The 20,469-nt window shown below is 38.3% G+C and overlaps 2 protein-coding genes across 3 annotated transcripts; both read right to left on the reverse strand.

The window, feature by feature from the left end:
• Positions 1–1,079: 1,079 nt before the first annotated feature.
• On the reverse strand, positions 1,080–8,276 carry si:ch211-117m20.4 (sushi, von Willebrand factor type A, EGF and pentraxin domain-containing protein 1). The gene is made up of 5 exons (XM_053230568.1): positions 5,897–8,276; positions 5,590–5,739; positions 4,246–4,413; positions 3,920–4,117; positions 1,080–3,808 (listed from the first exon to the last, which is right to left on the reverse strand). The coding sequence occupies exons 1-5, from the start codon at positions 6,039–6,041 to the stop codon at positions 3,795–3,797; spliced, it is 675 nt and encodes a 224-aa protein (XP_053086543.1). The 5' UTR covers positions 6,042–8,276; the 3' UTR covers positions 1,080–3,794.
• Positions 8,277–8,415: 139 nt separating this feature from the next.
• Positions 8,416–18,427, reverse strand: hinfp (histone H4 transcription factor). 2 transcript variants are annotated; one of them, XM_034300766.2, is made up of 10 exons: positions 18,305–18,427; positions 17,178–17,385; positions 16,080–16,309; positions 15,200–15,299; positions 13,904–14,056; positions 13,541–13,618; positions 12,690–12,810; positions 11,233–11,371; positions 10,719–10,843; positions 8,416–10,602 (listed from the first exon to the last, which is right to left on the reverse strand). In XM_034300766.2, exons 2-10 carry the CDS (start codon positions 17,344–17,346, stop codon positions 10,233–10,235), a joined length of 1,485 nt encoding a protein of 494 aa, XP_034156657.1. In that variant the 5' UTR covers positions 17,347–17,385; positions 18,305–18,427; the 3' UTR covers positions 8,416–10,232. The 2 variants fall into 2 exon arrangements, with proteins under 2 accessions (XP_034156657.1, XP_053086541.1); XM_053230566.1 differs by lacking the exon at positions 18,305–18,427 and adding an exon at positions 18,218–18,298.
• Positions 18,428–20,469: the final 2,042 nt, after the last annotated feature.

Raw genomic sequence — 20,469 nt, forward strand, 5'->3', positions numbered from 1 at the left:
GGCTATTGCAAGGGGGAAATGTATAGTCTGTGATGGCTCATCTTCATATAAAGTTCAGCATCTTCTTCTCACTGACGTAAACAGGCGCTGTGCCTTTAAAGAGCGCAGCTGCGCATGCGCTGGTGCTGATGCTGCAGTGCTCGGGTTATTTTCGGTGAATTGACAGAGGTTACTCGCGTTCAAACGACGCCCTACATCACCCGTGCACAGCAACTGAAATACACCAGAACGGAGCAATGCTTTCTTTTCCTCTCCAGATCTGTCCTTCAAGAGCAGGGAAGTCAGAAAATATTCAGGCTCATTTTCCTGAAATCATGTCAAGGCAATTCCACACCTTATCAGAAGGTGCACACTGGTGGTGCTCTTTTCTCAGGGTTACATTTATATGCCAGATTATATTGTAAAGGGTGTGAGTAACTCTAGGACTGCATAGATGCAATAAAGACCACAGTGCTTTAGAGTTAATTAACTCTATATGGATATTGAGCAATACTTTACCTTTCCATGTTGCTGGGGTGGAACCACTAGGAACACCTGTTTCACCTGCTTTTGTCTGTATCTTTTAACTAGAAGGTGCATTAAAGCTTTACATAAATCATGGTCCATTTATATCCCTTAAATCAACCCTTAAAGGGTACAGTACATCTATATTTCCAGATGAAAGATGCATATTAAAGGTAAAAGAGATGTGCTCGTGAGGGTACCACCCCAGTTCAGGAAAGGTACACTTTAGTACTATATTTTCTGAGTGTGCCCCTAGTCTAAAAGTCTCATCCCCATTAACATTCTGCAGGCCTAGTTACTGTATGGAAATCTGCCTCACATACAGTATTAATTATTATTAAAGGCACACTGTCAAAAAAAAAAAACCTACCAGAGAAAGCAATGTAATGAAGTTACATCTGTAAAACCCCTCATTAAACATCATGGCTTCTTCATTTACAAGTAAGGGAATACGGACTGTCTTTTATAAAATTGTACATATTTCTAATATAGAAATTTAACTCATTTAATAACACATTTTCCTTGTCTTTTCGTGGGTAAGAGTTTTGTATAGGAAAAGTTAATTCAATGTTTTTATTTTAGGTTTTATTCTCGGTCACAGTTGTGCCTTTGGGAAACTACAATTTGCATTAGTCGATCAACCAGACCCAATCATTTAAACAATACAATTTTCCTTAATGTACAAACAAATAACAGCAAAGCAAAGCTTAAACAGAATTTTCACATAGTATCATTTTACTTTTGGGTATAAAAGTAATTATAATTTGTGCAACAGGGATTATCAATAGCCAATAATGTATAAACAATAAGCCACTGTGTTAACCCAATAACAATTGCTATAATTGTAGGATAAAATAATTGCATGATGATAAAACATTTAAAAAATTATATCTTCTTTCTGGCTTTGTTCTTGTGACCAATTACACCACCCACATGAAAATATTCATAACAGGACCATATACAATTTAGTTTATAGCTTATTTCATAGAAAGAAAGGGTCTAAATACTTTAGAGCTTTCCTTAAAAACCTTGCATTAAACAGGTTAAATTAATAAATAATAGTGGTAATTTATTACATTCTGTTGAATATATCCTAATATGTTCTGCATGACTGTTTCAGGTAGTGCAAGAGTGCAATAATTCTTGATAGAAAGAAAGACAGAAAAGAAAAAACAACCACAGAAGCCCATATCAACCATTTATTTGACAGTTTATATCTCATGTCGCACAGAGGCCATCCTAGTGGTCATCCTAGTGTCACAACTACTCCTCAGTCAGTGTCAGGGGTTTGGACTTTGATTTATACAAAGGGGATAAAATAAAGGCTTAAAAAAACAGGAAGTGAAGACATGTGTGGTTAAAAGAAAGTGTTAACCAGAGCTTAATATGTTAATTAGAGACTGTAGGTGAGTAATGATGGCTCCTCAACTACCACTGCACTGTAAAAGACTGGACTGTTAGGATTAATATGTGAAAAGAGACTGGAGAATACAAAGTGTAATGCTCACAAGACTTTCTTTAGGCTCTGCTTCTATTTTACTGCTTAACTGGGAATTTGTTTTAGCAACTGGGAATTGGCAAGAAATATTATTTCAGACATTTTTGCAAAATACACCCAACACTATGATGAATCCTTACTGTGTCTGTAAGAGTTAAATATAACATGGCTTGTGTATTTATATTGTATGTTGCATATGTACAGTATATGTATGTTGTTATAATTTATGTGGAGGGTGTATACAGTACTGTGCAAAAGGCTTAGGCACATGAGCAGAGAAATGCTGTAGAGCAAAGACGCCTTCAAAAATAATGAAATTAAATGTTTCTACATTTAAAAAATACTGTAAAGTGAAGTAAACAGTAAGAAATGAAACAAAGTCAATATTTGGTGTGACGATGATTCGCTTAAAAAAAAATAGTAGTCTCAGGTGCAATGTGTGCAGTTTTATAAGGAAATGTTTTACTGAGCATCTTGCAGAAGCAGCCGCAGTTCTTCTGGAGACTTTGACTGTCACACTTGCTTGTTATTTCTGCAGCAAAACCCAGCAGCCTTCATTATGTTTTTTGTCTGAAAAGTGTCTCTTATGTAATATGCAGCTTTCTTACTGACATACAAACATTTTTCTGTAACATTTCATTTAGTGCTGGAAAACTAATGTTTGGAATCTAAAAGGTTTTTGTACTGAATCAATAATGCAGAAGTCATAAAATAAAAATCTATAATAAAGTTCGTACTAAAAAGAAAATAGGGTGCCTAAGACTTTTGCACAGTACTGTATGTGCGTGCATGCATTTAGGAAAGAAGGAAAAATTTATCTATACAGAACTTACATTGTTTGTTGTGTCCTACCATTCCAATTTAACACCACCAACCCCTACCTCCTTCCCCACACAACCACCAAAAAATATACGATAAAAAATTAGCATTAGTATTATCATCCTGAACTATAACATTGCTCCTGATTTTTAAAAACTTTAACAAATTTGTAAAAAAAAAAAAATTAAAGAGAGGTTTAAACAGGGTGCAACCCTGACCACAATATTGTAAGGGGGAAATAGAACAGACCTGTTATGTAAGTACCATGATTAAGAGTTCAACTCCATAGCAAGTTAAGGCCAGGTCAGTAAGATTAATCCTTGCCAGATGGAGGGACCAGGTTTTAAAGCAATAGTTGGACATAATGCATACCCATAATCACCCAAACTGCATTGAATTGTTGAGTAGCCTTTTGTAGACAATACATGAATTACTGTTAGCTATAAAAAATTGACAAAATTATGTTACATATCTTAAAATAAAAAAAAAGTAGCAGCTACCTTAAGGCTATCTATTTTCCGTCTCAGCATATAGCTTGGTGTCATTCGGGTAGAAGGTGCGACCCAAAGACCGAAGACGGAATTATACATTAGAGGTTATTTTGGAAGGCAGTATAGTGCCAGATTTGCATACCCTACTTTTATATGAACTTATTCTGCTGTTTTATGAAAATGTCTAAGATCTCAGAGTCTCAAAATGGCTTTGAGTTTACATGTACTGTATATATATACATATATATATATATATATATATATATATATATATATATATATATATATAGCGTGCATCCTGGTGGCATTTTTTGGTCCAGTTTTGATTGTCTCTTTCAAAGGTTAGAAAGGTTTGTTTAAAGGTTTGTTGTGTAGTCATCATATATAGATCACTTGGAGTTCTGTTTCAGTGCTTGGTGTGGATGTATTTATCACTCACAGGATGAAGTCAAACTGAAAGTGAAGGGACAGAAGGATGTCCCCTATCCTGCTGATGCTGAAAAAGGGAACCAAAGAAATATTTCAACTAAAAGACATCTTAATTTGATCAGAAAATATTCCTGGTGACCTAAGATTTAATAAAATTGATGGTGTGTGTGAGTCTCACCACAGGGCATGAAGCAATCACACTCGCAGTGTGTGCAGCGTGTAAACCAGCGTTTCCAGCCTGACTCTTTGATCCTGCAGTGGTCGATGAAACTACAGCCATGTTTAATGGACACTACATTTTTTGATGGGCAGGTGGAGGTGCACGCTTCATCAATGTCTCTCTCACTGATTTCTACCCGGCCCTGACGACACACTCCTGTCAAACACACAAAGCATGAGATTTATTATGAGATTTATTAGGAAAGGAATTAAATAGAGAATCTACTCTAAGGATTAAGAGGATATATGGATTGTCTGGGATTGTCTAGTGAGAGACATACTCACTGAGGCATGATGGCTTAGCAGTCCATTTTCCATTAGACTGACAGGTGCGTGTTGGTTCTCCAACCAGCATGAATCCCGGCCTGCATTCGTGCCGCACCACTGAGCCTACCCACCAGTCATCTCCATTCACCACCCCATTAAAGTCCACATCTGGCACACCACAGTTCACTAGCATGCACCAGGCGAGAGCACGGGATAGAAACATGCAAAGATAAAACAAACGCATTATGAGCCATGAAAATTGTAATGCCAAAAATTGTAAAAATCACTCACTCTGACACCCACGGGTATAGAGTATATGTTTAAATGTTCAAATTATTTATGGCACTGAGCCAGGCATGCAAGTTTCACGCTGATACAAGACCCTCTCACTGCAGAACCAAAAGTCCACGGAGGTGGAGTCAGACCTGATCCAGCTCCTCCTAACTGGGTGATGTCTAACCAAACGTCCAGAGGGTGGAGACAACTCAAATCCCGTGGTTATTCCATGTTTACAAAAATAAGAAAATATTAGAAAATATCTGACGAAAAACAGGTATGTGGACCTTATACAGTGGCTGTCAAGCACAAAAGTAGTACTGCAAACTATAGCACAGAGAAAACCACTTATGGAATTATACACGGATGCTCAACCCTGTATCTGGAAATCTACCATGCTGCCAGAACTAATCTACCACATCTGATTGCACTAATTAAAGAAGTATTTTTTCATTTTTAAGGCCTCTGCTGCTTGTGAGGCAAATTGCATTCGCAATAAAAACATTAACATGCTTTCTTTTCCCACCAACTGACCCTGCAACCTCTGTTATAAATATGTACGCCTTGTGAATTGCTTTTTAATGAAAAGTGGCAGAACAGCTTTTGTTACAGCTGGGGATGGACTTTACATTATAGGTTGAAAGAAATATAAAAAGAAGCCTAAAATGAAGAAATGAGCCAGATCTGTTGCATTGGCAAAAATCTAAATTACAGTTTTCGAAGATATCTTAGAAATTATATGTATTTGCATATTTTTGTTAAAGAATGAAACATTGTACATTTTATCTGTATATAGTTATATGCAATGTTGTGGAACATCTACAAAACAAGTTAGTTCCTGTTATAACCTACATTAGAAAAACATCTATAAACAGTCTCCCATACAAGCCAGTAAGACAAAAAATGCACTTGTACCTTTGAAAGAGCTGATACTGGGGACTCCTTCCAAAAATTGTTAAATAAATGTCTCCTCACATAAAACGTATATGTATGTGGAGCGTCTGCCAGACATGTCCCAGTGTAAACTGTGATTCTAGAAACAATAACTTACAATCAGAATATATATATATATATATATATATATACCCCTGCAGAGAGACTTGTAGCCCAGCCAGCAGCAACTTGAATCTCCACACCTGTCCTTCTTGAGCTCCCGGTGTCGTCCCCTGCATCCTCCCAAACAAATAGGTGCTGTCCCAGACCAGTATATTTCTGTCAGCTCATCTTCCAGCAATCCTGGTCCACATTAATATACATTAAAAACCTCAGACATCTGTACTGAGACATCATTTGAAAAGTTAATAGAAATGTAAATCCTAAAGGAATGCTAGATGCGGAATTAGATGCCTGTTTGTCTGAATAATGAACATCATCCTAACATAAAATGTCTTACCACTCCCTTGGTCTTGGTCCACTGATGTCACTTCTGTTGTCATTTCCGTTGATGTTATTTCATTCACTTCCACAGCTGGAATTAAAGTGGACATCCCAAATGATGACCCCAGAAACAGCAAAAGGAAAAATGCTCCAGGTCTCATGATCAAAAGAGTGTGTATGAGTGACAGAAGAACTCCTCTGCCTTTGCAATGAGAACTCTATCCCTCTGTATCCAAATTTACTCAGCTCATTCATTCCACCACTCTCTGCCATCCAGATAGCTAATCCTTCATTCCTGTCAATCTCCACCTAAATGTGGTAATATATTGATCAGAAAGGTGCTTAAGATGCTGTGAGCTCATGGTTGTACCCACTCTCTGGAACCTGCAGAGTAAGAATTAACACGACTGAGAGCCAATTAGGCTACACTAAGCTCCGTGAGCAGATTAATCTTTATCAAACTGCACGAAATGACTACCCGAGTTGGGGAATAGAATATAATAATAACTGTAATGTATATAAATCACCTAAATCTAAAACAATAACCCCATATAAACTTACTACACCAAAAGTAACCTCATTTGACCTCTAAGTACTTGTCAACAGTTAGTGTGTCTTTCCTGACGAGACGAAATAAAGGATAGAAGGGATTATCTGCCACATGGGCTTACAAAGACTTCCATGTGCTCTCCAAACCCTACACTATATTTCTTTCTTTATTTCCTGATAATGGAAATATGGCACTTTTTTCTATCTAAAAAAGGGATCTCCACTGCTTTGTTCCCTCCACTGGTATCCTGTAGCTGTCCGCTTTGAAAACAGTGATACCAAAAATAAATTCTCTACCATATGGAAAAGGTCAAATCCAACACCCTACGAAGAGACAAGAATTTGAACAGTCTTCTATGTCTTATGTGTATTAAAGATATAATCAGTGAAGCTAGCTGATGCTAGTTGTTTTGAACCTCTAAATCCAAACAGATTCAGTCCAGGGTTCATGCTAAAGTCATGCACCAAACAAGGCTCAAAGGTCTCAACGCTATTGTAAATGAACTGACAGCCAACATAATGTATAGACAGGGAAATAGAGACATTGTCTTGACCTGATTGGTTGGATGTTGGTGGTCATGGTGGACATTGATAGGTTTATGAAGTGTTTCTCCTGTTTACAGAGCCTGAGCCAGAAACCAGCATTTCTTTTCTGGAGAAGATACTTTTTTAGATTGTCAAAACAAAAAGGGAACTTTGTCAAATATAGAAAAAGTGATCTGACTTAAAAATTACTTTAATGTAAACTAATGTACAGTAAAGTGTAAATGTCTTAGGCACCTGTTAATTCTTTGATAAATTTTGCCTCAAATTTTTGTTTTTATATCTTATGTATAGTAAGAGCTTCAGTGGAGAAGGGTAAAATTTAGATGTCCAAACATTTATTTTCCAAAAATTCATTTTACTGAGAAATTGTTTGTATGTCGTTAAAGAAAGGAGGCTATTAAGTAATAGACGACTCTTCAGATAAAAACATAATCAGAGCTTTCTGCAAGACAAAGCCCGCAGAACAACTGCAGCAGATTCTCCAAGATGCTAGGAACTCTGAACTCTAAAAAACTGCATGACAGTGTACCTGAGAGAACTGCAACAGGGTGATCACACTAAATACTGATCCAATTATTTGATATATAGAAACTTGTCATATCATGCAAACATGTTAAAAGCATCTTTGTTTAACAGAATTTCTTTACATGTGCTGTCTATTTGCACTGACCTCTGCTTTAAGAAGTTTCTTATGCATCTTTAGACTCCGCATTAACATGATGTTTTTCAATAAAACAGTAAAGCACTTCTGTTGCTTTGGATAAAAGTGTTTATGAGATGTAAATAAAATAAGACGCATTAGTAAAGCAGCAGGAAAACACACTTGATTAAGTGATCATTGTGATTTATTACAAATCACATCAAATCAGTATCCTCTGAAAACTACTAAATCCATGGGTTTCAAATTTGGAGCTATAAATGTAATTGGTATCTCAAAATTTGCTGTGTAGTGAAGCTTGTAGTGAATCAGACTCATAAGCTCGCTACTGTATAAAATGCTGAAAAAAATTAACCCATATGAGAATGTCATGGGTTAAAATTAGAACGCTTGATGTTCAAGTTTTGATTGTGAGCAATTAGACTGGGCCAAGGCCATGGTGATATAAACAAACCAAAGTGGGAGTTTTTTTCTTTTCTTTACACGAAATCTAGTTTTACATAACAATAGCATTTCAATTTGAAACAAAAAAAATCATTTTTAAAAAATCGTATTTATGAGACAAATGATTAAAAGCCAATTATCCAACAAGCTTTATAATTACAATTTTATAATTTATATTTAGATTTATAATTTATAATACAAATATTTGAAACTTACCTTAGCATAAAACAAAAGTGAAAAATAACTTTAAAATAATAAATAAAACCCAGAGTTTGGATACCATATACATTGTGCTTTTCCACATAACAAATAACAAATGTATAATCAGTCTGTGTATATTTCGTTCCTTTTTTTTTTTTTTTTGAAATAAAAATAGATAAACAAGGAAACAGATTTTTTTTATTATTTTTGTTTTCTTGCCCCACTGAAATGTATTCTTTTTCCATATTTTTAAAAAACTGTTTCTACTTTGCTTCACCACACAGAGTCTAGAAATAAAATATTCATGAAGCCAAATATGAGGAGAAAAAAAAACAAAGCCCACTGCAGTACACTTCAGCATAAACAGTGTTGACCTGGAGGAACAAGTCAGCTATTCTACATGCTCTTCCCTGGTTAAAGATGTGTACTCTGGAACCTGATTATAAAAAAGGGAACAACATCCCTCTGTATCCAAATTTACTCAGCTCATTCTTTCCACCACTCTCTGCCATCCAGATAGCTAATCCTTCATTCCTGTCAATCTGCACCCAAATGCAGACATAAATTTTGGTAGATTATAATATTCTTAAATCACAGCACCTGAAAAATCCTGATGATTTTTTTTTAGCCGCCATGTTGTCATTTACCGTCACCCTTTTGCAATATTTATAAAAGAACACAGTGATCCATATTAAGAGGGCATCAGCATTATAGTAGAAATTTACCCTCGTCTTGATACGAGCTCCCTAGTAATTGCTGATGCACATCTGGGTCAGAATTTAGCCCCAAAATGAAATGAAATGATATAAAACAAGCAATGAGAAATATGAGTGCTTTCTTGTAATATCTTATTTTAAAGAAATATTATGGTTTCCCTTTCAAAACAAAGAAATGAATGAATGCAATTTAAATAAACCAAAATTTTGTCATTATTTACATTGCCATGTGAGCGATCCCATAACTAAATATGTATGCTGAATTTGGTTACCCTTCATGTCACAGTACCAGTAGCACCAAAAAGGGGCATACAGGTGGAGCAGATCATCAATAGGTCAACTGTTACTAGAGTCAGATAACCACCATTTTGAAACAACACAACCGAGCTAGTCTTTCTTTTTCCAATGAACTGTACAGGACACTTTTAGTAGTGTCCTCATTCCCATCGCATAGTACAATGGAAAATCTGGACAGCTCTGTTTGGCCAGCTGATTTCTGTCTTTTCACATAAAAACAAACAGCAAGTGAATCAGACCTTATTTGAGTGACACTACCGTTGTGTGGAGAATTAGGTCACCACCCCGCAATCTCCAGAGAACGCATATTTCTTTCCAGAGATATTGATATGTGATGGGTCCAGACACTGGGGTAGAGATAGCTGTGGATTCATATTAGTAACCACTCCCAGCTGTACTGCAATGTCTGCTGGAAAGGCGCTGTTGGAGTTAATCAGTAGTATATTTTCAATTAAAGGAGCAGTTTGTAACTTTTAGAGCCCCCTGCTGCCTGCGAGGTGAATTGCACTTGTTTCTTCACTAAACGTACCTGCGCTTGAATGTAAACAAAAGCCTGAAACAAAAATCCAAAACATGCATTACACGACAATATCGGGAATCTCTAAGGTCCTTTTGAAATGATGTGCTTATAATAGGTCTAGAAACACTTTACAAACTGCACCTTTAATATCAAACTGTACAGTGTGCTGAACGTGGTCCAGAAATGAATCGTCCAAACCGCTTCAGGCCTGAGCTGAAATCTAATTAAAAAAAGTAAGCTTGTTCAGTGGTAAACCTCTCACTCACTCACACACACGCTCTCACTACACACTCAAAGACTTTTCTTCGAAGAGAACCAGTCACGTTCTTCTATTAGTGCATAAGACGTAAGCAATGTACCTGTACTCTTGAATAATTCCCTTTTTTAATTGACTTAATTACATTTAATTTGGGGCCGGGGGTTAGACCACCTCCATGCCCAGCTTCTGAGCGGTGTCCTGTAATTGTCGCATCACAGACTCTTCCCTATTCGAATCCACCTCTGAGGACGAAGCACCACTTGTGAGGTCCAGCAGCGCATTCTCTCGATCTTCTTGCATTCTGCAGTCTATTTCTCTATTCCTTCTCGTGTCCGCCTTGGTGTTCTCATCTGCGGTTACAGGGAGCTCAGTTTCCACTGACTCTTCCCCAGATTGGAGGCACTGTGTTTGAGGAACAGATTCACTGCTGTCTCCTTCTCCCTGTCGCTCCTGCATCAGCTGCTCTGTCAACTCTACGCTCTCATAGCGGATCAGCTGCAGCCGCATGAAACCGTCCTCGTGCTCCTTATATCTAAAGGACAGACAAATAGAACACATACACATACACACACCCACACACATAAAGTCTTCCTGTAGTAAAATCTGCAATTTAAAAATGTAGAATTTAGAGAAAGGCAGTGTTTATACCTGAACCTGGGATGCCCTGAAGGCCATTTGAACTGGTGTTTCTTGCGTAGGTGTGCGGTGAGGTTATTCCCTCTGGTGAAACACTGCTCACACACATGGCACTTATAACGTGGAGTGTAATCTCCCTGAAGAATGCAAAACAACAGATTTACAGTTTACACGCACACAAACAAACCAATCATAATCTGATTTAGATTATCGGATTATTCAAGTGGGCATTTAAACAGTAAACTCTACCAAATGATTTAAAAAACCACCAAGGGGTTAAAAAGCCACCATACTACTACCTGCTATAAGTGTATCAAGCTCAGCCTGCCTTGTTACTGGCCACTTTACCATACACACCTACCTGTTAGTCCACCTTGTAGATGTACAGCTAGAGCCATGGCTGTACATCTAGATCATTCTGGTTGGCAGATTGTTCCATAGTGCTATTCTAAAAAGACCTACAGTGGCTTCTTCTATCTAACTCGCTCAACTCGTGCATGCTGCAGTAGTTATCTGATTGGCTCACCTCATGTACCCGCTTGTAGTGGTTTTTGATAGAGTGCAGGGAGCGGGTGGAGTAGTCACAATCAGCAAAGTCACAGTGATAGGCTGGTTCACTGCTGTGCGTTTCCAGATGCTTTCGCAAATCTATCAAGTTCTTACAGCTGAAGAAACACACACGAAGCACACAGATGAGCACATACTATTACTAAGCACATACACATTACTGAGTTCAGGTGTTTCAGCCACACCCATTGCTACAAGGTCCGTAAAATCAAGCACATGCCATGCAATCTCCATAGACAAACACTGGCAGTAGAATGGGTCATACTAAAGATCTCAGTGACTATAAATGTGGCACTGTAATAGGATGCCACCTTTGTCACAAGTCAGTTCTTGAAATTTTTGCCCTGCTAGGTCTGCCCCGGTCAACTGTAAGTGCTATTATTGTGCTGTTATCTGCATCTAGGAGCAACAACAGCTCAGCCACGAAGCGGTAGACCACGCAAACTCACAGAGCGGGGCTGTTGAGTGCTGAAGCTCGCAGCGTGTAAAAATCACCTATCCTCTGTTGCATCACTCACTACAGAATTCCAAACTGCCTCTGGAAGCAACATCAGCACAAGAACTGTGCGTCGGGAGCTTCAAGAAATGAGTTTCCATGGCTAAGCAGATGTACACACACCTAAGATCACTATGAGCAATGCCAAGTGTCAGCTGGAGTGGTGTAAAGCACACCTCTACTGGACTCTGGAGCAGTGCAAACGTGTTCTCTGGAGTGATGAATCACGCTTCACTATCTGGCAGTCTGACAGATCAGTTTTGCTTTGGCAGATGCCAGGAGAATGCTAATGCCAACAGTAAAGTTTGGTGGAGGAAGGATAATGGTCTGGGACTGTTTTCTGGGGTTTGGGCAAGGCCCCTTAATTCCAGTGAAGGGTGATATTAATGCAACAGCATACTTTATTCCATAAAGACATGATTTGACGGGTTTGGTGCGGAAAACATCCAGTGGCCTACACAGAACCCTGAGTGCAACCCCAATGAACACCTCTGGGATGAACTGGAACGTCGATTGAGATCCTTGCCCCTTATCAGTGCCTGACCTCACAAATGGTCTTTTGGCTAAATAAATTAGACAATAAATTGGATAATGCCTTGCAATACATTCAAAACACAATGCTGAGTCTATGATTTTTGAATGACATGATTAACTATCAGCCTGCTTAGTTTTTGTTTTCTACTCAGAATGCTCAGTGCACGCAAGAACTGTGATTTGCTAGAGGACTACTTTCATAAAGGCTCCTATTCTTGTCTAATCTATCACAGTGTTGGATACAAAGCCTTGCCAAAGGATACAACCATGACCAAACTATCAAGCATTCTTTTTTTTTTTTTAATAACCAACAGACCCCTGACCCACTGTGTTACTGGAAGCATGCTGTCCCTTGGGCGCAGAAAGGGCACAAGTCATTTTGTTACCTGTACTCGCAGTAATCACAGCTGTAGGGTTTCTCGTTGCTGTGGCGAAATTTGATATGGTTCCTCAGAGAGGATGGTGAGGGACAGGTCATGTCACACAGCGGACACTTATAATGGTTGACTGTTCAGAGAGAGAACACATCCCATGAGCACCAAACTAGGCATGATGCATAAACATTGAATATGTGCGTATGCCGATTCCCAAAAGGAGTTTATTCTTGTTAATCAAGTTTAATAAAGTGAAGGGTGACTTTAAAAACAGATAAAAGTGGACTGTTCTCCAGAATTATTGGCACCCTTCACAGAACGAGCAAACATTCTTAAGTATATAAAATAACATTACAAACAATCATTCAAATTTTATACTTAGACAATAGGACGTATTGACCAATAGACAATTTCTTCCTCACAAATACATACATGTTCCAAAGTTATTGACATCCCTAAGGATAATTCTAAATAAATGTTAACTTTACTCTCAGTCTCAAAAAACTGAGGGAATGGTTACACAACAATCCTGTTGTTTCCCAGATCCTGTTTCCCTGGGGAATAAATAAATAAATAAATAAATAAAGGCCTTTATCATTTCTAAATGCAGGGGTGCCAATAATTGTGACATATGGTTTTGTTAAAAAAAAAATCATAAGGGTTTTTTTTTTTATTTTCTCAGAATAAATTTACTTAGGTAGATGTACTGTCTGTGTGTGTTTAAGCTAATTAACCACAAACACATTTTTTCAACTTATCTTTACCAAGGGTGCCAAAAATTCTGGAGTTCACTTTATGAAAACAGTTTTGAAAGTTATTTGGGTCACTATTTCTATGAACAGACGCAAAGACATAGAACATACCATGATTCCTCATGTGGTCTCTCAGCAGCCTCTCAGTGGCAAAGCGTTTTGAGCAATGAGAGCACTGAAACCTTTGTCCTACACAGAGACCAGTGTGCCAAGAATAAAGATATGAGATAAACAGCTAAAAGTCAACATTGATTTTCCATCATTAATGATTTAATTTTTTAGAATTTTTAAATAAAGCATAAAAGGTCAACAAGAGAGGCAAAATTAAGACAAAGAAAATTAAAACTAATTAACGCATTAAGAAACAAATATGTATAAATCACTTACTAACACCATAAAAAAAGCTCATTAATTAAATAACATTACTATATTTGATGCTACCTTACACATATTACATCCCATTGCATCTCTTACCCTCTATGGAGGTCTGTCGTCGGATGTGGTCAAAGAATTTGGTGTTGTTTGCAAACATTCCACCGCAGGTTGGACACGCCACCAGCTTCTCCTGAGTGTGACTCCGCATGTGCTCCCGTAATTTAAACCGGCCCTTAAATGAGGCCTCACAATCTAATTAAAAAAAAAAAAAATGGCAGTCACGTCAGAGCGAAAAGGTTGTTCATGTTGAATTTATTAAATTATCAGTTCAGATCATCACCTAGATTTGTTAGAACCTTTAAATAACATTAAAGGATAATGTAGGAGAATCATCAGTTAAGTAGTAATATTTGTTATTACTTGCTTAATTATAATGCTTGTGTGATAAAACACATCAGTTATGGGCTTTTGTAATAAGTACAAAAGTACTGAGCTTCTTGTTCACTTTTTTTGTTGGTGCCAGATGGGCTGGTATGAGTATTTCACATACTGCTGATCTCCTGTGATTTTCACACACATCAGTCTCTAGAGTTTACTCAGCATGGTGTGAAAAACAAAGTGAGTGGCAGTTCTGCAAGCGGAATCAAGTTGTTGACGAGAGAGGTCAGAAGAGTGTGGTTCGAGCTGACAGGAAGGCCACAGTAACTCAAATAATCACTATTTACAAACATGGTGAGCAGAAAAGCATCTCAGAGTGCATAATATTTCGAACCTTGAGGCAGACGGACTACAACAGCAGAAGACCGCATCAGGTTCCACTCCTGTCAGCCAAGAACAGGAATCTGAAGCTTCAGTGGGCACAGACTCCCTGAAAGCAGACAAGTGAAGATAGAAAAAACACTGGCTGGTCTTCACCTCTCCAGTTTCGCTGAGTCTGTCCTGGTGTAACCTCAGATTCCTGTTCTTGGTTGACAGGAGTGGAATCTACAGGAATTCTCATCTGACCTCTCTCATCAACGAGGTGTTTCTTCCCGCAGAACTGTCTCTTACTGGATGTTTTTGTTTTTGTAAACTCTAGAGACTGCTGTGTGTGAAAATCCCAGGAGATCAGCAGTATCTAAAATACTCAAACCAGCCCATCTGGCAATCACAACCATGCCACGGTTAAAGTCACTGACTCCCAGTTTGAGTGACATATCAGACCTGCAGCCTCTGACAGAAGAGTGTAAATGTGTGCTTAGTGGAATATTAGGCCTCATCTGGTCTGAACTTATCTGCGAAGGATTTTAACACATTTCTGTGTTGTGCTTTTATTATTCTTTAATATGATACTCAAATTTGATACCACTAAAACACTTTAAAATATTTCACACTGTATTGATTATCATTATTTACCTTTCCAGCCACAGAACAGTACGTTCTCCTTATTGACTTCTAGGCAATGTGCGTGCATCTCCACGTGCCTGTAGAACCACTCTGGGTTATCCATGTTCGTCTGTGAAAATCAGTAGAATCATGTTTCTTTCCATAGTTTCAATAAGCACCTCCAACAGCACTTTCTCTATACAAGCATACACATACACACACACACACACACACAGTCTTAAAACGCACTGCTGCCGAGACAACAACAGGCACTATTTCAGAAATATGACAGAAAGGAATTCTTTCACCCTAACCCCTACTCATTGCACATGTAATGTATATTTGATTAGCACAGGCAATAATTTTGACACATTTACTTCCAACACACTAATAATAAAAGTCAGCTGTTAAGGCAATCAATAACTGTTTATGTGAAACGTCTTATTGCAGAAATTCTTCAGTCAAACATATTTTCTTCTAACAAATTAGTTAGAAGCTGTAAATTAGTGTAATTTGTCAGTTCAAATGGGTGACTACTTTCTCTGATGTGTAAACAACCAGCATAAACATGTAAAAGCTAAGGCATAAATAACTAGAATTGCTTTTTAATGTACTCCTTATCTTTTGAAAGTTCAATAATACTTCATAAGTAAAAACATACACTTATATCTGTCACATCATAAGATTATTGTTAAAGTGTAAACAGTTGTAATTTTGACTTGTTTATATCAATGCATATTTTAAACACTTATTAACAGAAATTCTTATATCTTCATGAAGTGTTCCTTTCTTTTGAAACTGTGTACTTTGAAATTTCTTGAAAATCTTGGCTGTGGTAATCACACATACAGTATGCTACAGATATAACAAGGTTGACAATTTTTTTTTTTCAACCGGAGAGCTGTCTCACCTCACAATGCTCCCACAGGCAGAGGAAGCTCTCCTGGACCTCAGGCACGATGTTGCGGTTCTGGAGACCCACTGAACATTCACCCATGTCCGGATGAGCCTTGAGCATAGCCGACCCCCACTGCTTCAACTTGGTGTGGTAGCAGTGAAAGAGCATGTGCCTCAGCAACTCTCCATCACACTCCACTGAGCAGAAGCCACAGTCCTGCCACAGGCAGCTGTGTACCTCCTCTGGGGAAGAAAAAAAAAAAAAATCACTCTGTCTCAGGTGATCCGAACACAAATATGTCTTGAATTTCTGTCACGGAATCCTAAATGGCACTCTACTATAATTCGGTGTAACTTGAGAAGTTTCTTCATTAGATACTTTGGACGATGATAGTAGAGAAAGAAGAAATTGTGGAAAGAAACTACCGTGACAGGTGGTGTGTAACTTGATGCTTTTTCGATGGAATGAGTGAGCAGGGTGGCTACTGTTATAATGCGCTGTGCTCTAAATCCGCAGTAAGCAAGATGAATATTTTAAAAATGTGGAAGCACTGTGCTGCTGCCTTAACAAGTCTCTTCAGTAGTTTGAGGTCATGGTGGTATAACTGACAATAAACAGCAGCATTAAGTAAAATAATTATGGGTTCCTTTCCCAAATGTGTGTTCGCATCTGAGTAGCGCAAACTGGATTCCTTTCTAGTCTTGCCGATGTTGAAATCTATCAAAGATTGTCTGTATCACTGACTGTTTCTCTCAGATGATGTGGGTACAATCACTAAGCTTATGTAAACACAGAGCCTGTAAACTGATTGTAATGTTATTAAATGTAAATCTATTCTGTGGCTCAGCAGCGTTAACAGAAATGACCTGAATTACAACAAAAAGACATGAGCTGAAACTTATTGGTTCTTGTTTCACAAGGTTTTTCACATGCTCTTAAGTCAGCCATGTTCTTCTAACTATAACCGTTGTTGCTTTGCAAATGTGAAAGTGAGACTTAGTTAATATCCGACCTCAGTCTTACCATGTTAAAAAGATCACGCAGCACTTAGGCTTGCAGTGTGAAAGTACTCATAGCGTGTATAAAATATATATATATGTATATACATACCTGGTATATCTGGGTCCTCACTCTCTGCAGCAATTTCTTGGTAATGTGTTTCCACATGCTGACAGAACTCCTCCATCCCACCAAACGTCTCCTGGCATGAGCCCCACTCGCAAGCTAGCTCGAGCACAAACTCCTCTCTACGAGGGGCGCGCTTGCCTGGCAGAGCCATCACTCAGTGACTAGCTGGACGTTAGCCTTGCCCAAGTCTCTGGAACATACAAAGTTCTTCAATGTGAGCTATGACCATATGCTATCAAGCAGCATGTTTTTCTGAGACATCACATGTAACATCAGTACATTCTAATGATTTGGCCTACCTTATCAAACTGTCCAACCACAGTGTGTATTTATACTGTAGGTCTTCACAAAACTACCAATTTATCAGTTCACATCATTTCATAATGTGAAATGAGAAATTTCTTATCTGTCCCTAAAAACTACAGGTAGCATATTTTTGGTATTAATATGATCTCGTGAAAACAATCCAGCATTACAGTATATCAAGAACTCTGAATTTATGTGGATGTAAAAGTTATTAATTGAGTGTTAATTGCGCATGCGCAGAAACCCCTGGTAGGACACTGTCAGAACACTGCTCCCATTCACACTCACAGTACCGTGTAGCTGCATTGAGGTTAAATAATTTAATATATGTGGACGTTAAATGAAAGTAACATTCAAACTGCCACAAATTGAAATACTGTTATTATCGTGACGCGACATTTTTGCTATAACACATACCTCTAAGGTGTACTAATGTACTATGCAGGTAACCTGATGATAGTGCTTACTGCGACATACATATACAGAGATATATATACACTCACTGACCAAATTATTTCACCTAAACCAAGAACGCCTTATACATCAGGTGTAAATATAACTGAATAGTTTCTAAATAGCAAAAAAGGTTATGCCCTTTTCCATTGCTCTAATACAAACCTGGCTTTAAAAAAAAGCAACCGCGAGCTAGCAGGCTAGTTAGCATAAACATGATAAAGTGGCTCTACCGGTATGTAGGGGATTTTGTGTTTACGCACTGAATATAAATGGAGCAAGACACTTCCCGCTGTGGTATTTCGTGGTTAGTCGTTTCAATATTTTCCAACTGTACAAAAACAACTTACCTGATACCAATACTCTCGACATTTCCTTACTCCAGCCCACAACAAACAAACGAATCAGCCACGTCCCCGCCCCTTGACATCTGAGCCAATCGGATTCGTCTGCTCAGTCCATTTAAAATATTCTTCCCTTGGAAAAACGTGTCGTCTAAAAGCGTTCCGCTTCTCGTGAGAAGCGAGTCACGCAAAACCCTGAACGGAGGTGGTTGATTCTTCTTTTTTTCCCCCCTTCGTTTGAACCATATGAACGATTACGTGTCTTAAATAACAACACGTTTTTTAAATCCATTTTTATTAACCTTAGATCATGTGGAGCATACACCATATAAGTCCCTGTTAATGTGTTGTTGCTATAAATATAACAATAAAGTATTAGAATGAGGACATTCATATTAATATGGTTTGTGTTGCAGCTAGCACTATTGTTAGTACTGTTATTATGGGAAATTAATCAACAACCTTTAACCAGTTAGACTGGAGAATTCAACAGTGGTGTGGTGTAAGTTATTTGAATACTATTAAGAATGTCAAATGGGCAAATTGGGGGGCTTAGTGGTTAGCACTGATATCTCACCCCTCCAGGGTTGGGGGTTCGAAACCCACTTCTCCCCTGTGTGTGTGTGTGGCGCTCTTTGGGGGTTTCCTCTGGATATTCTTGTTTCCTCTCCCAGTCCAATGTGTTGTAGGCTAATTGGCATCTCCAATTTGTGTGTGTGCGTGTGTAATTGTGCCCTGTGATGGGTTGGCCCTCTATCTAAGGTGTCCCCCACCTTGTGCCCTGAGACCCCTGGGATAGGCAACCCTGTGTAGGATAAGCAGTACAGAAAATGGAGGTATTAGGCCAACTGAATATTTCTTAATATAATTGATAAATACATAGCTATTATATGTGCTGTGGTTATAATTAATATAGGAGTTAACAGAAATAAAGTAATGTAATTAACAGGAAATACATATTATTATTTATTAATATATTAAATATATATTATTTAATATTCATTTGGTAATGCATGGCATTATGGAATCGTGAGGGTAAATTGTTGACATCTGGTATTGGATATGTTTTTTGGGATGCTTTGGTCACAATGATTGAAATGAAATACAGCTGTCTTGAGAGTTCAAATCCCAGCACCACCAGGCTGCCACTGCTGGGCCCTTGAGCAAGGCCCTTAACCCTCAACTGCTCAGTTGTATAAATGAGATAATTGTAAGTCGCTCTGGATAAGGGCGTCTGCCAAATGCCATAAATGTAAATGTAATGTAAATGTCTTAGACAGCTGCCAAAAAATCTACCAACACAAGAAAACACCATATAAATTATATATAAAATAATATAAATAATAATATAAAATATGTGACATGGCATAAATATTAAGAAAACACTCCAATATAATAAAATCAAAAATTCCTTCAGAAGAAGCATTAGTGCTTGTCCTGATCAGAGCTTTTAGCTTGACAGAAGAACGCCCAGTACATGTAGTGCATTGTGGTGGAAGTATGCTCATATCAGGGGACATGGAGAGGATCCATATTTACTCCATGCAGACTCTCCACTCGTGGCCCAACAAGGATCAGAGCTGGGTTTTTTCAGTTCTCCCTCTATTCCCATTCTCTTAGTGAGGTCAGATGCTGCTGATGAGTTTTTTATACCACTGCTATGCTATTCAGATTCCCTCAGACACTCATGTTTCTGCATGGATCTCAGCATGTCTGGCATCTCATCATGGATAGCAGCTCATCAGCTGAAACTAAATCCCAGCAAGACTGAGCTGCTGTACATCCCCGGAGATGCATCTTCATGTCAAGGTTTTGTGATATCCCTGGTCAAATCTCAGATCTCACCACTGCGTGCAACCTTGGGGTAGTCATGGCAACCTACAAACTGTCCTTCTTGCCTCACATCACTACTTGGTCATCCAGGGGGATCCGAGAATTTCTATACATAGAGGCCACCAAGTTGCTTGTTCAGTCCCTTGCCATTTTAAGACTACAGCAACTCGCCCCTGCACACCATCCAACCCCTGTAACTGATTCAGAACCTCCCCAAGTTCTCCCACACCACCCCATTCTGTAGTTGTCAGCATCAGATTTATAACACTGATGCTTGCCTTGAAAGCCAAACATGGACGAGCACCCACCTACCTTAAAGCACTTATCACATCCTGATC

Source organism: Pangasianodon hypophthalmus, chromosome 27, assembly GCF_027358585.1.
Source record: "Pangasianodon hypophthalmus isolate fPanHyp1 chromosome 27, fPanHyp1.pri, whole genome shotgun sequence".
In the NCBI taxonomy this organism is placed as follows: domain Eukaryota; kingdom Metazoa; phylum Chordata; class Actinopteri; order Siluriformes; family Pangasiidae; genus Pangasianodon; species Pangasianodon hypophthalmus.